This window comes from Babylonia areolata, chromosome 7 (assembly GCF_041734735.1).
Source record: "Babylonia areolata isolate BAREFJ2019XMU chromosome 7, ASM4173473v1, whole genome shotgun sequence".
NCBI lineage: Eukaryota > Metazoa > Mollusca > Gastropoda > Neogastropoda > Buccinidae > Babylonia > Babylonia areolata.
The window spans coordinates 50,812,629-50,829,245 of NC_134882.1; the positions used below are offsets into that span (position 1 = coordinate 50,812,629).

The window sequence follows — 16,617 nt, forward strand, 5'->3', positions numbered from 1 at the left end:
TGAAAACATTCGAAGAGAGTCGTTGAAGATGAATTCCATTTCTCAGATACGTGTATTTTATTTCAAAATTTGCGAAACCATCTGATTATGACCGACAAAAGAATATAATCATCTATCGGCGGATGTGATCAATAGAAAGATGCAAGACAATATCCTGAACCCTATATAGTGATTTATTCAATCGCGATGACTGTCAGAAAACACCCGCCACCTATGTTTATCATTGCATGTGTCTTAGATGACCGTTTCTTTATTTGTTCATTATGTTTTATTGTTGTGTCTGTTAATCCTTAAGGATTTTTTGACAATAAATTAAGTCGAGTCGAGTCACACACACACGCACACAAACACACACGCACGCACGAACTCTCTCTCTCTCTCTCTCTCTCACACACACACACACACACACACACACACACGCAAATCAAATCAAATCAAATCAAAAACACTTATTAATCCACATGGAAATTAAGTTGTGCAATCACAGGCTCATTGTAAACACTGGCATAAAATCATGCGCAACATAAGAAGAGATTAAAACTAGTCAAATAAGAATTCCCAATAGCTGACGATATACTAACCCCCACCCCCACCCCCCCACCCCCCACCCCGCACACACATACTCATGTTAACAAATGAAAACATCCAACAAAAAAAGGGTATAAGATTTCTAAAAATGACATGCGCGCACGCACACACACACACACACACACACACACACACACACACACACACACACACACACACCCACGCACACACACACGTTAAGACCATAAGGTATTGTACAACAATACATAAATAAAAACATCAAGGGAATAAATCGTATATATAAGTAAAATGTACGCGCACACACACGCACACACACACACACACACACACACACACACACACTCACTCATTCACACTCATTCACACACACACTCACACACACACAAACAACGTATGCATGCACATAACATATGTCACGCCAATAAGATTAGAACATTAACATTAAGATACATGAAATCCAAGTAAAATAAGAAAATATTTAAAAATCACTTCCGATCACACACACACACAGAAATGCTTGCTTGCCCGTGCTCACCCGCTCAGTCCCACATGCACGCATAATGTCTGCTCACTCATCTGCTGGTGAAGTTCAGGTGTTGCTGTGGCGAGTGGGCTTGGGGGGTGGGGGGGTTCACTTAGTGTATTGGATGTTTTGATTGTGTGCGCGAATGGCTGTAGGAATAAATGAATTAATGTATCGAGATGTTCTTGCGCGTGGAGCTCTAAACCTACCACTTATGTCTGACCTTCTGCTATTAATGTCATCATGTAGTGGGTGTCTTACGTCGGTCAAAATTGTTATTAGTCTGTCAGTCAGTTTTCTATTGTGCATGTTACTAAAGGTGTCTTGTCTTATACCCACCACCCCACCCGCTTTCCTAATGACTTTTTCCAACCTGTCTCTGTCATGTTTGGTCAGGTTTCCCCCCCCAGCACACGGCTCCGTATGTTAAAACACTACAGACAACAGATGTGTAAAACATTTGGAGCATCTGCTTGCATACATTAAAAGATTTCATTTTTCTAAGACAGTACATGCGACTGCTGCTCTTTTTAATGAGTGCAGTTGAGTTTTCATTCCAAGACAGCTTATTGCCGATTATCACACCAAGATATTTGTATGAGTCTACTTGTTCGACCACTTCATTTTTTGTGATGATTTTACTTACAGTTGATTTCTTTTTTCTGAAGTCGATTACAAGCTCTTTGGTTTTGCCAACATTCAGCTCAAGGAAATTTTCTTCACACACACACACACACACACACACACACACACACACACACACTGACACACACGATTAATTAATAGACAAATAAATAAATGAAATTCTGCCACAAGCGAGTTTCCCCAGATACACGGACTGAGGTTGAAGACATACTCCCATTAATTTGTGGCTGTGGGGATGGCCGGTGCCGGATGTGAAAGGGATGTTTCCCCCCCCCCCCAAAAAAAAAATCTGAATGATCACGTTACTTCAATAACAGTATGTAGTAGGGTGTGTGTTGCGGCGGTGTCTGTGTGTGCCAGTGTGCCGTGCGCGCGCCGGCTATGCATCACGGTGTATATGTGCGACTGAGCGCCAAAGTCACGGGCAAACAAGCTCCCTGACAATGATATGCCTGTCTTTGTCTGCCCCAACTGTCAGCGAACATTTCGTGCGCAGATTGGACTATTCAGCCATCTGCGCATTCACAGATAGATTCATGAGCATCCTCCCCCCACCCCACCACCACCCTCCCCCCATCCCCCAGCTGGATGACAACGATAGTCATCATCGATCTCGATGGACACACCACCACCATATGTGCGACTGAGCGCCAGCGTGCGTGCCTACGTGCATAAAACAAATATTACTATGCTGTGTCGCGGGACAAGTCATCGGTAATGGCAGCCAAGTCATGGAGCGAAAAGGTTTTCCCGAAAAAAGCGATTGTTCTGTCCTCGTTGAATCGAACTCAGTCAAAAGTGACGTGTGGGCAACACGTCCAAGTGATTAAGCGGGTAGGGTAGAAGGACGGAGATCAACCTCAATCCAGACACTGGACAAGAACGCCTCGGAATCGGAACAAGTCAACCTGAATGTGTGTGACACGGTGTCCCGACGGTGAACTATCAGCGGTGTGAGACTGAGCGAGCGTGTCCGCTTTTCTCGAAACACACCGTGCTTTATCCTCAGTGCACTCGTTTCCAGGTCCGGTTTAAAGAAAGCCAAGTCGTAACCCCCGTTAGTTTGTTCCCCCGGGAGCGTTCCAATCTGGCTATAGCCTGGATATTTCAACTCCGGATCGAGTCTCTGAAGATTCACCTGGAATGACTCATCGGGGTATAAATTAATTAGTCAGAACTGACCTCGCACCCCCAACCCCCGCTGAATTTCACCCCCTCCCCAATCCCCCACGTTATGCATGTTGGGGATGGGGGGTCAGGAGTGGGGGTGAGTGAGGTGGGGTGGGGGCATTCTATTCATTCTAGTTTGAAATGACCCCCGGGAGTAGATTTGGCCCAGTCAGAACCATTAAAGGCTCCCAGTGTACTGACAATTCGCACACGTTTGATTCCGTTGACTGAGTTACTGAGGATGGAGAAGAGGGGCGCAGGGGGGAGGGGAGGGGGGGGGGGGGGGGGTCACGTTCAGTACTGAAAGGCTAGCACGGCGGAAAGATCTCCTTACTTATTCCACAGCTTGATAAATGCTGTAGTTTGAGTTTCAGTTTCACAAGCAGGCGTCACAAATCCATAACACACACACACACACACACACACACACACACACACACACACACACACACATATATATATATATATATATATATATGTGTGTGTGTGTGTGTGTGTGTGTGTGTGTGTACACTATCTTGACTAGGAAAAAATGGCCCCGGGGTGAAACCCATAATGAGAGGTAGTTTGAGCCTGTTACACCGGAACTAAAAATAGCAAGCAGAGGACTTGCCCCGTTTCTCGAAAATCGCTGTCGTGTTTTTCCGCCTGAGTCTCGATCTCGATTGTGAGCTTGTGTCTTGGGTGTGTTCGTTCGGTGGTGGTGATAATATTAAGCGGCATTTGTGTCGTGTGCTTGACTGTGTCAACTGGTTCTGCAAGCTGTGCTGTCGTTGTTTAGGTTTTGTGCGAGTCCGAGGATTTGAAAGGTAGGCATACGTATGAGTATTGGTATGTTTTGATGTGTGCGCGGCGATTATTTGGTGTGTAGTGTTTTGTATGTGTCTGCGGAATGTGTGTGTGGGTGTGTTGCAGGTTTGTGTGGTGTGCGGCTGGTTGTGTTGTAGGTGTGTGTGTGTGTGTGTGTGTGTTGTAACATTGCTGTTTACTGCCGGTCCAGTCTCCTTGTTGAGGAGGAACACTTGGCTGGGAAGGGTGTGTGTGTGTGTGTGTGTGTGTCTGTCTGTGTCTCTGGCTCTCTATCTCTAAAGTTCTATATCTTTCCAGGATGTCTGTCATCCTTTCTCTCTCTCCGATCTCACTCTCACTCATTACTCACTTCCATTATTACACGCCTTCAAGTCAGACGGGCATGGGCAGAATCGAAATCTGAGTAAGATAAACGAAATAGATTTCCCCTCTCCCCTCTCTCTTTCTCTCTCACTCTGCCAGTGCCAATCGATTTTTTTCCGTTGATTGGTATGTGTGTGTGTCCCAATTTTTGTATGTGGTAGTGTGTGTGTGTTGTGTGCGCGCGCGGGGGGGGGGGGGGGGGGGGTGAGGGGGGGCGCTCGAGCGTGCGTGTAAATCTAGTACGTAATCCATGATTTAGGCCTGGCTAGATATATCTTCGATGTATTATTTCTGAAGAGACATCGTGAAAACTGCATGCCACGCGCACGGCACGCACACATACACATGCACATACACACACACACGCACGTACACACACACACACACTCAGTCTCTCTTTCTCTCTCTCTCACTCTCATTCACTCACTGAATCAATCTCTCTCTCTGTGTGTGTCTCTGTCTCTCTCTCTGTCTCTGTCACGCACAAGCACGCACATACTTATGTACGTAGGAACATACATACGTACAAACATGCACACACACACACACACACACACACACACACACACACACACACACACACACCTCACTTATGCACTGTCACTGTCTCTGTATTTTTCTAACTCTCCCCTCCCTTTCTCACTCACTCACTCTCTCTCTCCCTCTTCCCCCCTCACCTCCCCCCCCCCCCGCTCTGTCTCCCTCTCAAATCAGTAAAAAAAAAAAAAAAATTCAACAATGTGTCTGTCAGATGACTTGTTCGTTTTCATCACTGAAAGAAATGATATCAGTTTTCTTCCGCATTCGTGTGCCACATCACACACAACACTGAAACTGGGGGCTGGCTTGCCCTGCCTTTTTCTCTTTTTTTTTATTATTTTTTTTTTATTGGATCTTCTAACTCCCTGTTTCTCATTTCCAGTTCAGCAGGAAATGGGTGGGTGGGTGGATGGGTAGTAAGAGTGAGAAGGAGGGTGAAAGGGGGGCGGGGTTGGGTCATTGACATTGTTATCAGTTGGTCGGTGGCTTGGAACAGACAGCGAAGACGAGATTGTAGATGTTCGTTAGAAGAAGAAGAAAAACAACAACACAACAACAAAAAAACTTTGAGGCATCGTGGCTAAAACGGTTAGAAATTATGGCCCAGACTTCGACCCTCTCTCTGTCTGTCTCTGTCTTTCTCTGTCTCTCTTTGTCTCTCTCTGTCTCTGCCTCTGTCTCTCTGTCTCTGTTTGTCTGTCTGTCTGTCTCTCTCTTTTTCTCCCTCTCCCTCCCTCGTACCCTGTCTTTTTCTCGTTGTCTTCATTCACGATGTTATAGTGCTCCATGAGAGGCAAGGGAATTAAAAAAAAAAAAAAAAAAAAGAAAAGAAAAGAAAAAAGCCATGAAAACAGTAACTGATTGTTAATAAATATCTAGCTCACTCCTCACCGCACCTCCTTCCTGTCATGTGTCTGACTGTCCGTCTTTCTGTCTATCCCGTTATCTTCCTGGCCCTAGTTTTAACAGTTTAAGTCGGTCGAATCACACACACACACACACACACACGCACACGCACGTACGCACGCACGCATGCACACACACACACATAAATACATACATACATGCACAGCACACACACACACACACACACACACGCACGACGCACGCATGCACACACAAACACACACGCACGCACACACACTCACACACATACATACATACATACATACATACATACACAGCACACACACACACACACACACACACACACACACACACACACACACACACACACACACACACACACACACACACACACACACACACACACACACACACACACGCACGCACGCACTGGCACACGCAAACACAGAGATGCACATTGGTTTACCAAATCATCGATTTTTCAGATTAATGTACAGGGCTTTTTCCTAGTAAAAAGATAAAAAAAAAATGTGTTCAAGAATTGAGCGGTTATGGTTTATGAACCGTGTACAAGTCGTAGAGCATTAACAGAGTAACTGAATGGAACACTGTGGCGTGACATCCTTTCTGAATATATATATATATATATATATATATATATATATATATATATATATATATATATAGCTTAGACTATGCTCTCGATTTTCACTTGATATCTTGGCGTGCGTACGCATTGATTGTTGTAAAGGTGCGTGTGTTCTCTTTTGCTTGCTATAACGGTACGTGCGTACCCCTTCTTTGTTGTAACGATGCGTGCGCACCCCTTGTTTGTTGCAACGGTGCGTGCGCACTCCTTATTTGTTGTAACGGTGCGTGCGTTCCCCTTTTTTGTGACGGTGCGTGCGTACCCCATATTCGATTAACAGTGCATTCGTACCCCTTGTTTGTTGTAACGGTGCGTGTGTACCCTTTGTTTGTTGTAAGGGTGCGTGTGTACTCCTTGTTTGCTGTACGGGTGTGTGTGCACCGCTGTGTGTTTTTCAGGCTGACGGAGCATGGCGGAACCTGCACCCACTGCCCCGGTGTGTCAGAACTGCAATGCAGGGGAGGCCACCACGCAAACATGTGCCACGTGCTCACTGGTGAGGAGTAACACCCCTTTAGTCTTCCTCTGTGTGTGCGTTTTTCGCCTCATATCGCGTGCATGAGCCTCTGTATGTGTGTGTGTGTGTGTGTGTGTGTGCGTGTGTGTGTGTGGTGTGTGTGTGTGTGTGTGTGTGTGCAGTCAGTGTGCGTGCGTGTGTGCGCATGTATGCGAGCTAGTTCAAATAAAGAGCCTCTATTAATTCAAGTGATAATAAAAATTCAAAATTTAATTTCATCAGTAATGAATATGATAATGATAATAATATTGATAATGATGATGATGATGGTGACTGTGGGTCTGTACACTATTTTTTTTTTCTTCAAATTGCATGGCTCTGTATGTCTTATTGAGGGGGGTAGGGAGGGAGGTGTGAGTGTGTGTATGCAGAAATACAAAATGATTTCCTTTAAATGTGGATGCCAAACTTCACTTCACTTCACTTTCTCAAGGAGGCGTCACTGCGTTCGGACAAATCCATACACGCTACACCACATCTGTTGAGCAGATGCCTGACCAGCAGCATAACCCAACGCGCTTAGTCAGGCCTTGAGTGCATGCTTACATATTTGTGTACCTATGAAAGGGGATTTCATTTTACGTAATTTCGCCAGAGGACAACACTCTCGTTGCCATGGGTTCTTTTTCAGTGCGCCAAGTGCGTGCTGCACACGGGACCTCGGTTTATCGTCTCATCCGAAAGACTAGACGCTCAGTTTGATTTTCCAGTCAAACTTAGGAGAAAGGGCGAGAGCGGGATTCGAACCCACACCCTCACGGACTCTCTGTATTGGCAGCTGAGCGTCTTAACCATTCTGCCACCTTCCTCAAAAAAGAAGGAAAACAAAAGAAGAAAAAAAAAGTAACCAATACCCAACAAATCTTTCTCTACCATCCCCTCACCCCCACTCCCCCACCCCCTCCTCCTTTCTCCCTCTCTCTCTCTCTCTCTCTCACACACACACATTCTGGACAAACCATGCAGGCGCTGTGCACAACCTGCCATCAGAGCCATAGCCACGACGCGGCGCCACCTGCCGAAACCCCCACCCCCACCTCCGCCCCCGCCTTAACGGCCAAACAGACGTTCCTGCAAGGAGGGGGAGACAGGCACTGCCCCAAACACCGGGACCAGCTGTTGATGCTGTACTGCTGCCAGTGTGAGGTGGGACAGCTTCCGCATTCTGTGTGTGTGTGTGTGTGTGTGTGTGTGTGTGTGTGTGTGTGTGTGTGTGTGTTGTGTGTGTGTGTGTGTGTGTGTGTGTTGTGTGTGTGTGTTGTGTGTGTGTGTGTGTGTGTTGTGTGTGTGTGTGTGTGTGTTGTATGTGTGTGTGTGTGTTGTATGTGTGTGTGGTGTGTGTGTGTGTGTGTGTGTGTGTGTGTGTTGTATGTGTGTGTGTGTGTTGTATGTGTGTGTGGTGTGTGTGTGTGTTGTGTGTGTGTCTGTGTGTGTTGTGTGTGTGTCTGTGTGTGGTGTGTGTGTGTGTGTGTGTGTGGTGTGTGTGTGTGTGTGTGTGTGTGTGTGTGTGTTGTGTGTGTGTGTGTGTTGTATGTGTGTGTGTGTGTTGTGTGTGTGTATGTGTGTGTGTGTTTGCTGTGTGTCTGTGTCTGCGTGTCTGTGTATCATTTGTCTTTAGGAGCTTAATGGTTGAGATTTTTTTGTTTATTAAAAAAAAAAAGAAAAAAAAATGTTATGCCGTGTTGTTTTGCAGATTCTTTTCTCCTTCACGGGTTCAGATGTGACAGATATTTTCTGTTCAACGCTGTTTATTTGTTTGTTTCGCTGTGGAGTCATGATTTGAGGCTGAGGTCGGCTGAAATGAATGCAGTAATGTAAATAATTATATGATTGAAATCAGCTACAACTATTGGCTGCAGTAGTTCTTTGATATAATACAATAAACGGCAGCTAGGTTTTGAATTGAAACGTTTCGTATTACATTGCATTGTATTGCACTGCATTATATTGTATTGCATTGCATTGAATTGTATTGTATTGCATTGTATTGGAAGCAAACGCTCATGGAAGAGAAAGCAGGCGGCCTTTGGGAATCTCATGGCAGCTGAAGGGAATGCTTGAGAAACTTTTGAGGATTCTTCTCTCTCTCATGCATGGGGTACCTAGGTACTCGTGAAGGGGGCAGGACAGTCGTGCTCTAGCATGTCGCCTTTTTTGATAGCGTGGCTGACTTGCTGTGTTCAGTCCCCAGTCTCTGGGTATTCCTGGCACAAAGGAGGGAGAGCATTGCTTGACGAGTTCTTACAAGTTTGGAACGTTTTTAAGAATTGGTTAGAAAAAAAAGTGACATTCTTTTTTTTCTTTTTTCTTTTTTTAAAGTCCTTCAAAGTTAACCCCCCCCCCCCAAAAAAAAAGCGCAACAACACCCAGCTTTGTAAAAGTTTTAAATTATGGCTTATGCATTGATCGTAATATTATCACTCAAAATGTCATGGATTTCATCCGGGTTCATGGCCATTTAAAATGTCGACCGACTTGAAGATTTTCAAATGGTTATTAAATTTAGAGGAGAAAAAAATGGTATGCTCCCTCCACCCCCATTTGAAACAAATATCTAAATACAATTGAATAAAACAAGTTAAAAAAAACAACACACAAACTTTTATCATAACTCACATGATTTGATATTTAATTTGTGCGCCTCTCCCCCTCCCTCCCCTCCCTCCCCTCCCCCCCCCACTGCCCCCCTCCTCCTCATTCCCGCACCCCCACCCCCTCCCACCCCACCCCACCCCACCCCATCCCCCCAAACCAGGCCATCCTGTGCATCGTCTGCAGGCTGACGGCCCACGAGGGCCACAAGATTGAGGACCTGGTGGAGACGGGGCAGAGGGCACGGGCCGAGCTGTCGGAGGAGCTGCAGGCCGTCACCCGCCGGGAGCACGTGCTGCGAGCCTTCCTGGCCAAGGTGCAGGACTTCGAGGAGGAGCTCGCCGGGGAGCGACGGTCCATCGAGGAGAAGGTGGTGGACCGGGCCAACGAGCTGCGCCACCTGGTGGAGCGGGCCCAGAACGAGGCTCTGGAGGGCGTGGCCGCCATGACCCAGAAGGCGCTGGATGACCTGAGGGAGCAGGTGAGGGGGGGGTTGGTGGGGGTGTGGAGGAGTGTGAGTGGGTGGGTGGGGGTGGGGTGGGGTGGGGGGTTAGTGGTGTGTGTGTGTGTGTGGGTGGGGAGTTATGGTTATATGGGTGAGGAGGGGTTTTGGGGTGTGTGTGTAGGGGGGAGGGGGAGGGGTAATGTGTGTGAGGGGTAGGGGGTGTGTGTGTTGGTGGGGGTTATGGTTGTGTGGGTGGATGGGTGGTAGGGGTGTGTGTGTGGGTGTTGGTGGGGGTTATGGTTGTGTGGGTGGATGGGGGGTAGTGTTGTGTGGGTGTGTGAGGGTATGGGGTGTGGGTGTGTGTGGGAAGAGGGAGGGGGAGGTTCGGGTGTGTGAATGCGTGTGTATGGGTGGATGAGTGTGTGTCGTGTTTTGGGGGTTGGGGGGCGGGGGGTAGGTAGGTGAGCGTGACCGTGTTTGTGGTGTGTGTGTGTGTGTAATTGTTCATATCTGCAATTTATGGCACGGGTTTAGTGTATGTATACACATATAAGTGTTTTTTTCATGTGCAGAGGAATGTTATGCACTGGTGTGTGTGTGTGTGTGTGTGTGTGTGTGTTGTTTCTTGTGAGGCGCTTTGAACCCTTCACATGGGGAGTCTGCGCCATGTATGTATTATCAATATAATCATCATCATCATCATCTTTATTATTATTATTATTATTATTATCTTTATTATCGTTCTCATTAATTCTGTCATTACTGTTGTCGTCGGCATTATCATTATTATTATCATCATCATCATCATCATGACCATCACTGTGCTCTGTGATCTTTAGTTTACCTTCTTTTCACTGTCAACGACATCACTGTGCTCTTTAGCTTAGCGTCTTTTCACTATCAATGACATCACTGGGCACTGTGCTCTTTAGTTTAGCGCCTTTTCACTATCAGTGACATCACTGTGCTCTTTAGCTTAGCGTCTTTTCACTATCAATGACATCACTGGGCACTGGGCTATTTAGTTTAGCGTCTTTTCACTGTCAACGACATCACTGTGCTCTTTAGCTTAGCGTCCTTTCACTATCAATGACATCACTGGGCACTGGGCTATTTAGTTTAGCGTCTTTTCACTGTCAACATCACTGTGCTCTTTAGCTTAGCGTCCTTTCACTATCAATGACATCACTGGGCACTGGGCTATTTAGGTTAGCGTCTTTTCACTGTCAACGACATCACTGTGCTCGTTAGCTTAGCGTCCTTTCACTATCAATGACGTCACTGTGCTCTTTACTTAGCGTCTTTTCACTGTCAACGACATCACTGTGTTCTTTAGTTTAGCGTCCTTTCACTATCAGTGCTCTGTACTTTAGCGTCTTTTCACTATCAATGACATCGCTGTGCTCTTTAGTTTAGCGTCTTTTCACTATCAATGACATCGTTGTGCTCTTTAGTTTAGCGTCCTTTCACTATCAATGACATCACTGTGCTCTGTAGTTTAGCGTCTTTTCACTGTCAACGACATCACTGTGCTCGTTAGCTTAGCGTCCTTTCACTATCAATGACGTCACTGTGCTCTTTACTTAGCGTCTTTTCACTGTCAACGACATCACTGTGTTCTTTAGTTTAGCGTCCTTTCACTATCAGTGCTCTGTACTTTAGCGTCTTTTCACTATCAATGACATCGCTGTGCTCTTTAGTTTAGCGTCTTTTCACTATCAATGACATCGTTGTGCTCTTTAGTTTAGCGTCCTTTCACTATCAATGACATCACTGTGCTCTGTAGTTTAGCGTCTTTTCACTATCAATGACATCGTTGTGCTCTTTAGTTTAGCGTCCTTTCACTATCAATGACATCACTGTGCTCTGTAGTTTAGCGTCTTTTCACTATCAATGACATCGCTGTACTCTGTAGTTTAGCGTCCTTTCACTATCAATGACATCACTTTGTTCTTTAGTTTAGCGTCTTTTCACTATCAATGACATCGCTGTGCTCTTTAGTTAAGCCTCTTTTCACTATCAATGACATCACTGTGCTCACTGTGTGGTGGTGGCCGTGCAGGCGGTGCCCGTGCAGCAGAGACACAGCACCGTGGACAGCCGGAGGAGGCACCTGGACACGGTGATCCGGGATGGCGAGGACAACGAGGCGGTGTCGCTGCTGGCCCAGCTGAGGCAGGAGGCCCAGGGCGAGGACCGGCGGGCGGCCGAGAGGTCCCTGAGCAGCGTCAGGCTGGAGCGCGGCACGGTGCGCTACGACTTCCGGATGCGGGCCGTCAAGCTGCCCAACATCCTGGCCTTCATCGGGTCCGCTGTGGAGGGCCCCGTCATGCAGGCCAGGGCCTCGGCCACCGCCCCGGAAGTGGAGGTGTCGCTCCGGCCCGGGTCCGCAGCCGAGCTGGCCCTGAACAAGCAGAGGATCGCGGTCAGGCCCAAGTCGTCGCCCGTGGAGCTGTTCTACTCCAAGAACCCCAACTCCACGCTGTCCGCCATGCACCTCATGACCACGGAGGACGAGGTCTGGCTCAACTTCAACCCCGGGGGGAACGTGTCGCTGTTCGGCCTGTTCGACGACGACGGTCAGATGAAGGAGCTGCACACGGAGGACATCCCGACCTCCACCGTGCTGATCACGTGCGACGGCGACACGGCGCTGTCCATGGACAACGGCAGGTGGGTCCGGCCCGGGAGTGAGGCAGGTGCCCTGGAGGGATTCACGCCGTGGGGCGGCGCCGCCGTGTCCAAGTCGGCCACCACCTACCTCCTCAAGGAGCTCTCCATCTTCCGCCTCCTCTCCGACGCCCTCCCCCCGCAGGTGGAAGAGACCGCCACCTACACGGCTGAGGCGGTGGGGGCGACGTTCGACGTGTCCGAGACGGGTCAGTTCGTGGCCACCACCATCGAGGGTAGTAAAGTCCGGGTGTTCGACAAGCTGAAGGCGTCCCCGGCGCTGAGGAGCTACGCCGATTACGTGGAGGGCGGAGGCGGGGTGCCGGCCGACGTGTGCTTCTGCGTGCTGGAGGGCAAGGAGGTGCTGCTTGTGGCCTTCACGGCGTTGAACACGGTGCACGTGCTGGACCACCGGGACGGCTGCTGCTTCCTGCGCACCCTGGAGACGGAGAGGCACCCGGTGGTGTCGCCCTGCCGCCTGTCCACCAACCACCACGGCCGTGTGTGGGTGGGCTGCAACGGGGGCAAGGTGGTCATCTTCGACGTCTGAGGCTTTTCTTTAGGAGCCCGAGGTGGTGTCTTTCGGTTTTCGTTTTGTTTCGTTTTGTTTTTGGTCTGAATATGGAGCATGATTCTTAATCCTGAAGTTTAATCTTTAAGCATTTGTTGTGTTTGAACACAGAGTTAAAGTCATTTTTGATGTTTGAATATATCGCTCAGTTATGAGCCAAAGTACTTCATTTTCTTTCTTTAAAAAAAAAAAAAAATGTTTGAAATTGGAGTTCAGTTGATGAAGCATAGTCTTTTGTTTGAACATGGAATTTAAGACAAAGTCCTTTTTGATGTTTGAATACAGAGCTCAGTTTTAAGGCAAAGTCGTTCTTTTTTCTTCTTCTTCTTTTCTTTTGATGTTTGAAATTGGAGCTCAGTTGATGAAGCATAGTCTTTTGTTTGAACATGGAATTTAAGACAAAGTCCTTTTTGATGTTTGAATATAGAGCTCAGTTATAAGGCAAAGTCATTCTTTTTTCTTCTTCTTCTTTTCTTTTGATGTTTGAAATTGGAGCTCAGTTGATGAAGCATAGTCTATTGTTTGAACATGGAATTTAAGACGAAGTCCTTTTTGATCGAGCATAGAGCTCAGTTATGAGGCAAAGTCGTTCGTTTACTTTATATTTGAAATTGGAGCTCAGTTTTTGAGGCAAAGTCTTTTCTTTTTTGTGTGTGATCATAGAGCTTGATTCTTAAGCAAAGTACTTCTGTTTGAATTCCCAACATGGAAATTCCTCCTTATGAATATTGAGCTTAATTCAAACCAAAAGTCATTTTTATTGTCTCAACACGGAGCTGTAAGGTAAAGTCATCCTCAATTATATGCCATTCATTTTGATTTATGAACATCTTTTTGATACCTGAATAATGCATGAAATTATAAGACAAAATCGTGCTCATTGATATAATATCAGAACTTTAAGAATAACTCTAAGGCAAAACCCTTTCCCATGTCTGGGCATTGAGCCTGATAGAAGCAAAGTCTTACTTTGTCTAAACAGGAGTGTAAGTTAAGGACGTCATCCGTTTCTGTAAGAATCACGTTGAATTTTGTCCACACATGATTTGTTTGGAAAGCACAACAGAAATACGTATGATCAAGAACAGCATTGTGACGGTTTCGCAACACGCACGCCCCTGTACACACACACACACACACACACACCACACTTGCGCAGAGGCGGGGACACACACGCTCAGTTCTCAGTTTTCACATGGAGCACTGTTCTTTTCAGCATTATCGACTCATCGATCGACTCTGTCTGTCTGTCTGTCTCTCTCTCTCTCACACACACACACACTTGCGCTTGCGTGTTCGTACAGTTTTTGTTCTTCGTAGCATATGAAAATGGTTTGTTATTTTGACCGATGTTTCTGAATGTGTGTTGATGATACTGATTGCTGTCTGATCATGACCGATCATGAAAATAATCATGGATTTTATCAAAAGTAATGTTGTGGCAGTTTTGCAGCTCACACAGTAGCACGAAGCACGAACGCAAGCGTTCTTTGTAATGATTTTATATTCACCACGTTTTTTGTTTGTTTTCGTTCACTGAATTTTTCCAGTGCCTGTTATCGCCTGGTTTCGCATACAAGTCACCAAGTGTAACTACACCATGCCGCGTCTTATCAGTGCAATAAGCGACAACAATTTTCTATCGTTTCAGTACACATTGAACTGATCCGCTTAAATTTCGGCCGCTCAGTTTGATTACGAGTGAGTGGAGCCGGCAATGGACTTATGGGAGACCACTGCGGCTATTCCCGTGCCTCAGGCGAAAGCTGTGTTTTGTCCCTTTGCTCTAGGTGCATTGTTCGCCAGTGACGTGGTCACTGTTCTGCCCGCTTTGACAGACATTCCTCGAATGCCACCTTCCATCCCATGTGCAAATAGACCCGTTAGTTTTCTTCTTTTCAATGCAATACAGTGCAGTGCAGTACAATAAATAGTATGCAATACAATACAATACACCGTGCACAGTCTGTGATGTATTTTTGCACTGTTTTGCTCTGGTAGTGATATTGAGAGCACTGGGGTGGGCACTAGCTGTCCATCTCCACCCGTGGGGATGCCGGGGGTCTTTTAGTTATAAACAGCATCCCCGCCTTCTGGAAATTCTGTGCAAGAAATGTCCTCTTTTCTGTCTTTCTCTTCGTTTCTGCCTTTTTTCTTCCTTCACTGTTGTCTCCTTTTTCTGCCTTCCCAGTCCATTCCCCTTTCTTTTCTCAAGCAAGCCCTGACACTTTTTTCCCCTCTTTTCTGCAGTCTGTGATGTACTGTCTGTGCTGCTTTGCTATGTAAACACTGATATTGGCACTAGCTGCCCATTCTGCAGTGTTATTTGCCTGTATGGCCTTTTTTTAAAATGTATTTTATGTTTGGCTTTGAAGTATTGTTTATTTTTCCTTTTTCACGATTGTTTGTAATCTGGGGATGATAAATTAAGCGGAATGGCTGGCGTCCTCAGCATGGCCTGGTCTTATTTGCCATAAGGAGCTAAATGGTCGCGATACTGTGTCGTGAACTGTATTTTGTGGGTTTGTCTTAGTGGGTTTTGTTTTTGTTCTTTTTTTTTTTTGTACATGGGACAGTTTAGTGTTGACGTGGTCGAGCATTTGTATGGTTTGACAGTCCGGATATGGCCCTGTGCGTTCGGTTGGACTATGAGCAACAAGAACAAGAACAAATCCTGCCAGTGTCTTAGATTCATCTGAAATTTTATCAAAGGTTTTGAATTGATGATCACCGGCGAAGTACTGATGTAATCGGACAATGCCAGACCTGAGCGATGAAGATAATTTGGTAGAAAACTGTTCCCACGTGGTGGTGGTGGTCTCCACTCCGGGGCTGACCACGCAATCAGTGTCTGCAGTCAAAGGGAGCTCAGTAGATGGTGTCCCGCTTGTGGTGCGTCAGAACTGACACCTGCTAAAAACCAGCACCAGCAGCACCAGCAGTAGTGCCCGACATCGATAGCTCTTTGATGACTGCTGGCACTGAGACTGCGGCAGCTTCCACCCCCTCAGCTCGACCCCCACCCCCACACCCCCTCCCACTTCTCCCCGAAAAAAGGGGTATTGTGAATGTAAACGATGTTTGGAAAAGAAGGGAAGCGAAATATAACTGCAAGTGGAAAGTTTGCCAGCTTGAAAATGCGCGCATGGTGTGTGTGTGTGTGTGTGTGTGTGCGCGCGTGCGTGCGTGCGCCTGCCTGTGTATGGGCGTGTGTGTGTGAGAGAGAGTGAGAGACGGACGAGGGACGGACAGACAGACGCTCCAAAACATGCGCACGTTTTCAAGTTGGTGCACTTCCTGCTCGCATTTTCCCTGTCAACATTCTATTTTCCTAACATCGTCTGTTTTCAGTGGTGGTATTGTATTATATATATATATATATATATATATATTTTTTTTTTGGTCAACAGATTTCTCTGAAATTCAGGCTGCTCTCCATAGGGAAAGCGCGTTGCTACACTGAGAGCGCCACCCTTTTTTTTTCTACTTGCATTTTTAATTTTGTTTTAATATCGAGGTGGATTTTTCTACAGAATTTTGCCATGGACAACCCTTTTGTTTGTCGTGGGTTCTTTTACGTGCGCTAAGTGGATGCTGCACACGGGCCCTCGGTTTATTGTCCGAATGACTTGGTGCTGGCCCTTCGCGTTCTGGGTATAAGCATGTGTTGAAAATTTAATCGATGAGGGTAGGTGGACCAGTTAAT

General features: G+C 46.6%; 1 protein-coding gene across 1 annotated transcript; it reads left to right on the forward strand.

Moving 5' to 3' along the window:
• The first annotated feature begins 3,566 nt into the window (after nucleotides 1-3,566).
• Nucleotides 3,567-13,086, forward strand: LOC143284104 (uncharacterized). Its single transcript, XM_076590749.1, has 5 exons — nucleotides 3,567-3,696; nucleotides 6,515-6,612; nucleotides 7,600-7,779; nucleotides 9,389-9,706; nucleotides 11,733-13,086. Exons 2-5 carry the CDS (start codon nucleotides 6,526-6,528, stop codon nucleotides 12,888-12,890), a joined length of 1,743 nt encoding a protein of 580 aa, XP_076446864.1. The 5' UTR covers nucleotides 3,567-3,696; nucleotides 6,515-6,525; the 3' UTR covers nucleotides 12,891-13,086.
• Nucleotides 13,087-16,617: the final 3,531 nt, after the last annotated feature.

What these genes read in the sequence shown, in the direction of transcription:
- LOC143284104 (XM_076590749.1), top strand. Translation starts at nt 6,526, where the DNA reads ATGGCGGAACCTGCACCCACTGCCCCGGTGTGTCAGAACTGCAATGCA. An exon ending in TGTACTGCTGCCAGTGTGAG is followed by an intron (nt 7,780 to 9,388) that starts GTGGGACAGCTT and finishes CCCCCAAACCAG; the next exon opens with GCCATCCTGTGCATCGTCTG. An exon ending in TGGATGACCTGAGGGAGCAG is followed by an intron (nt 9,707 to 11,732) that starts GTGAGGGGGGGG and finishes GTGGCCGTGCAG; the next exon opens with GCGGTGCCCGTGCAGCAGAG.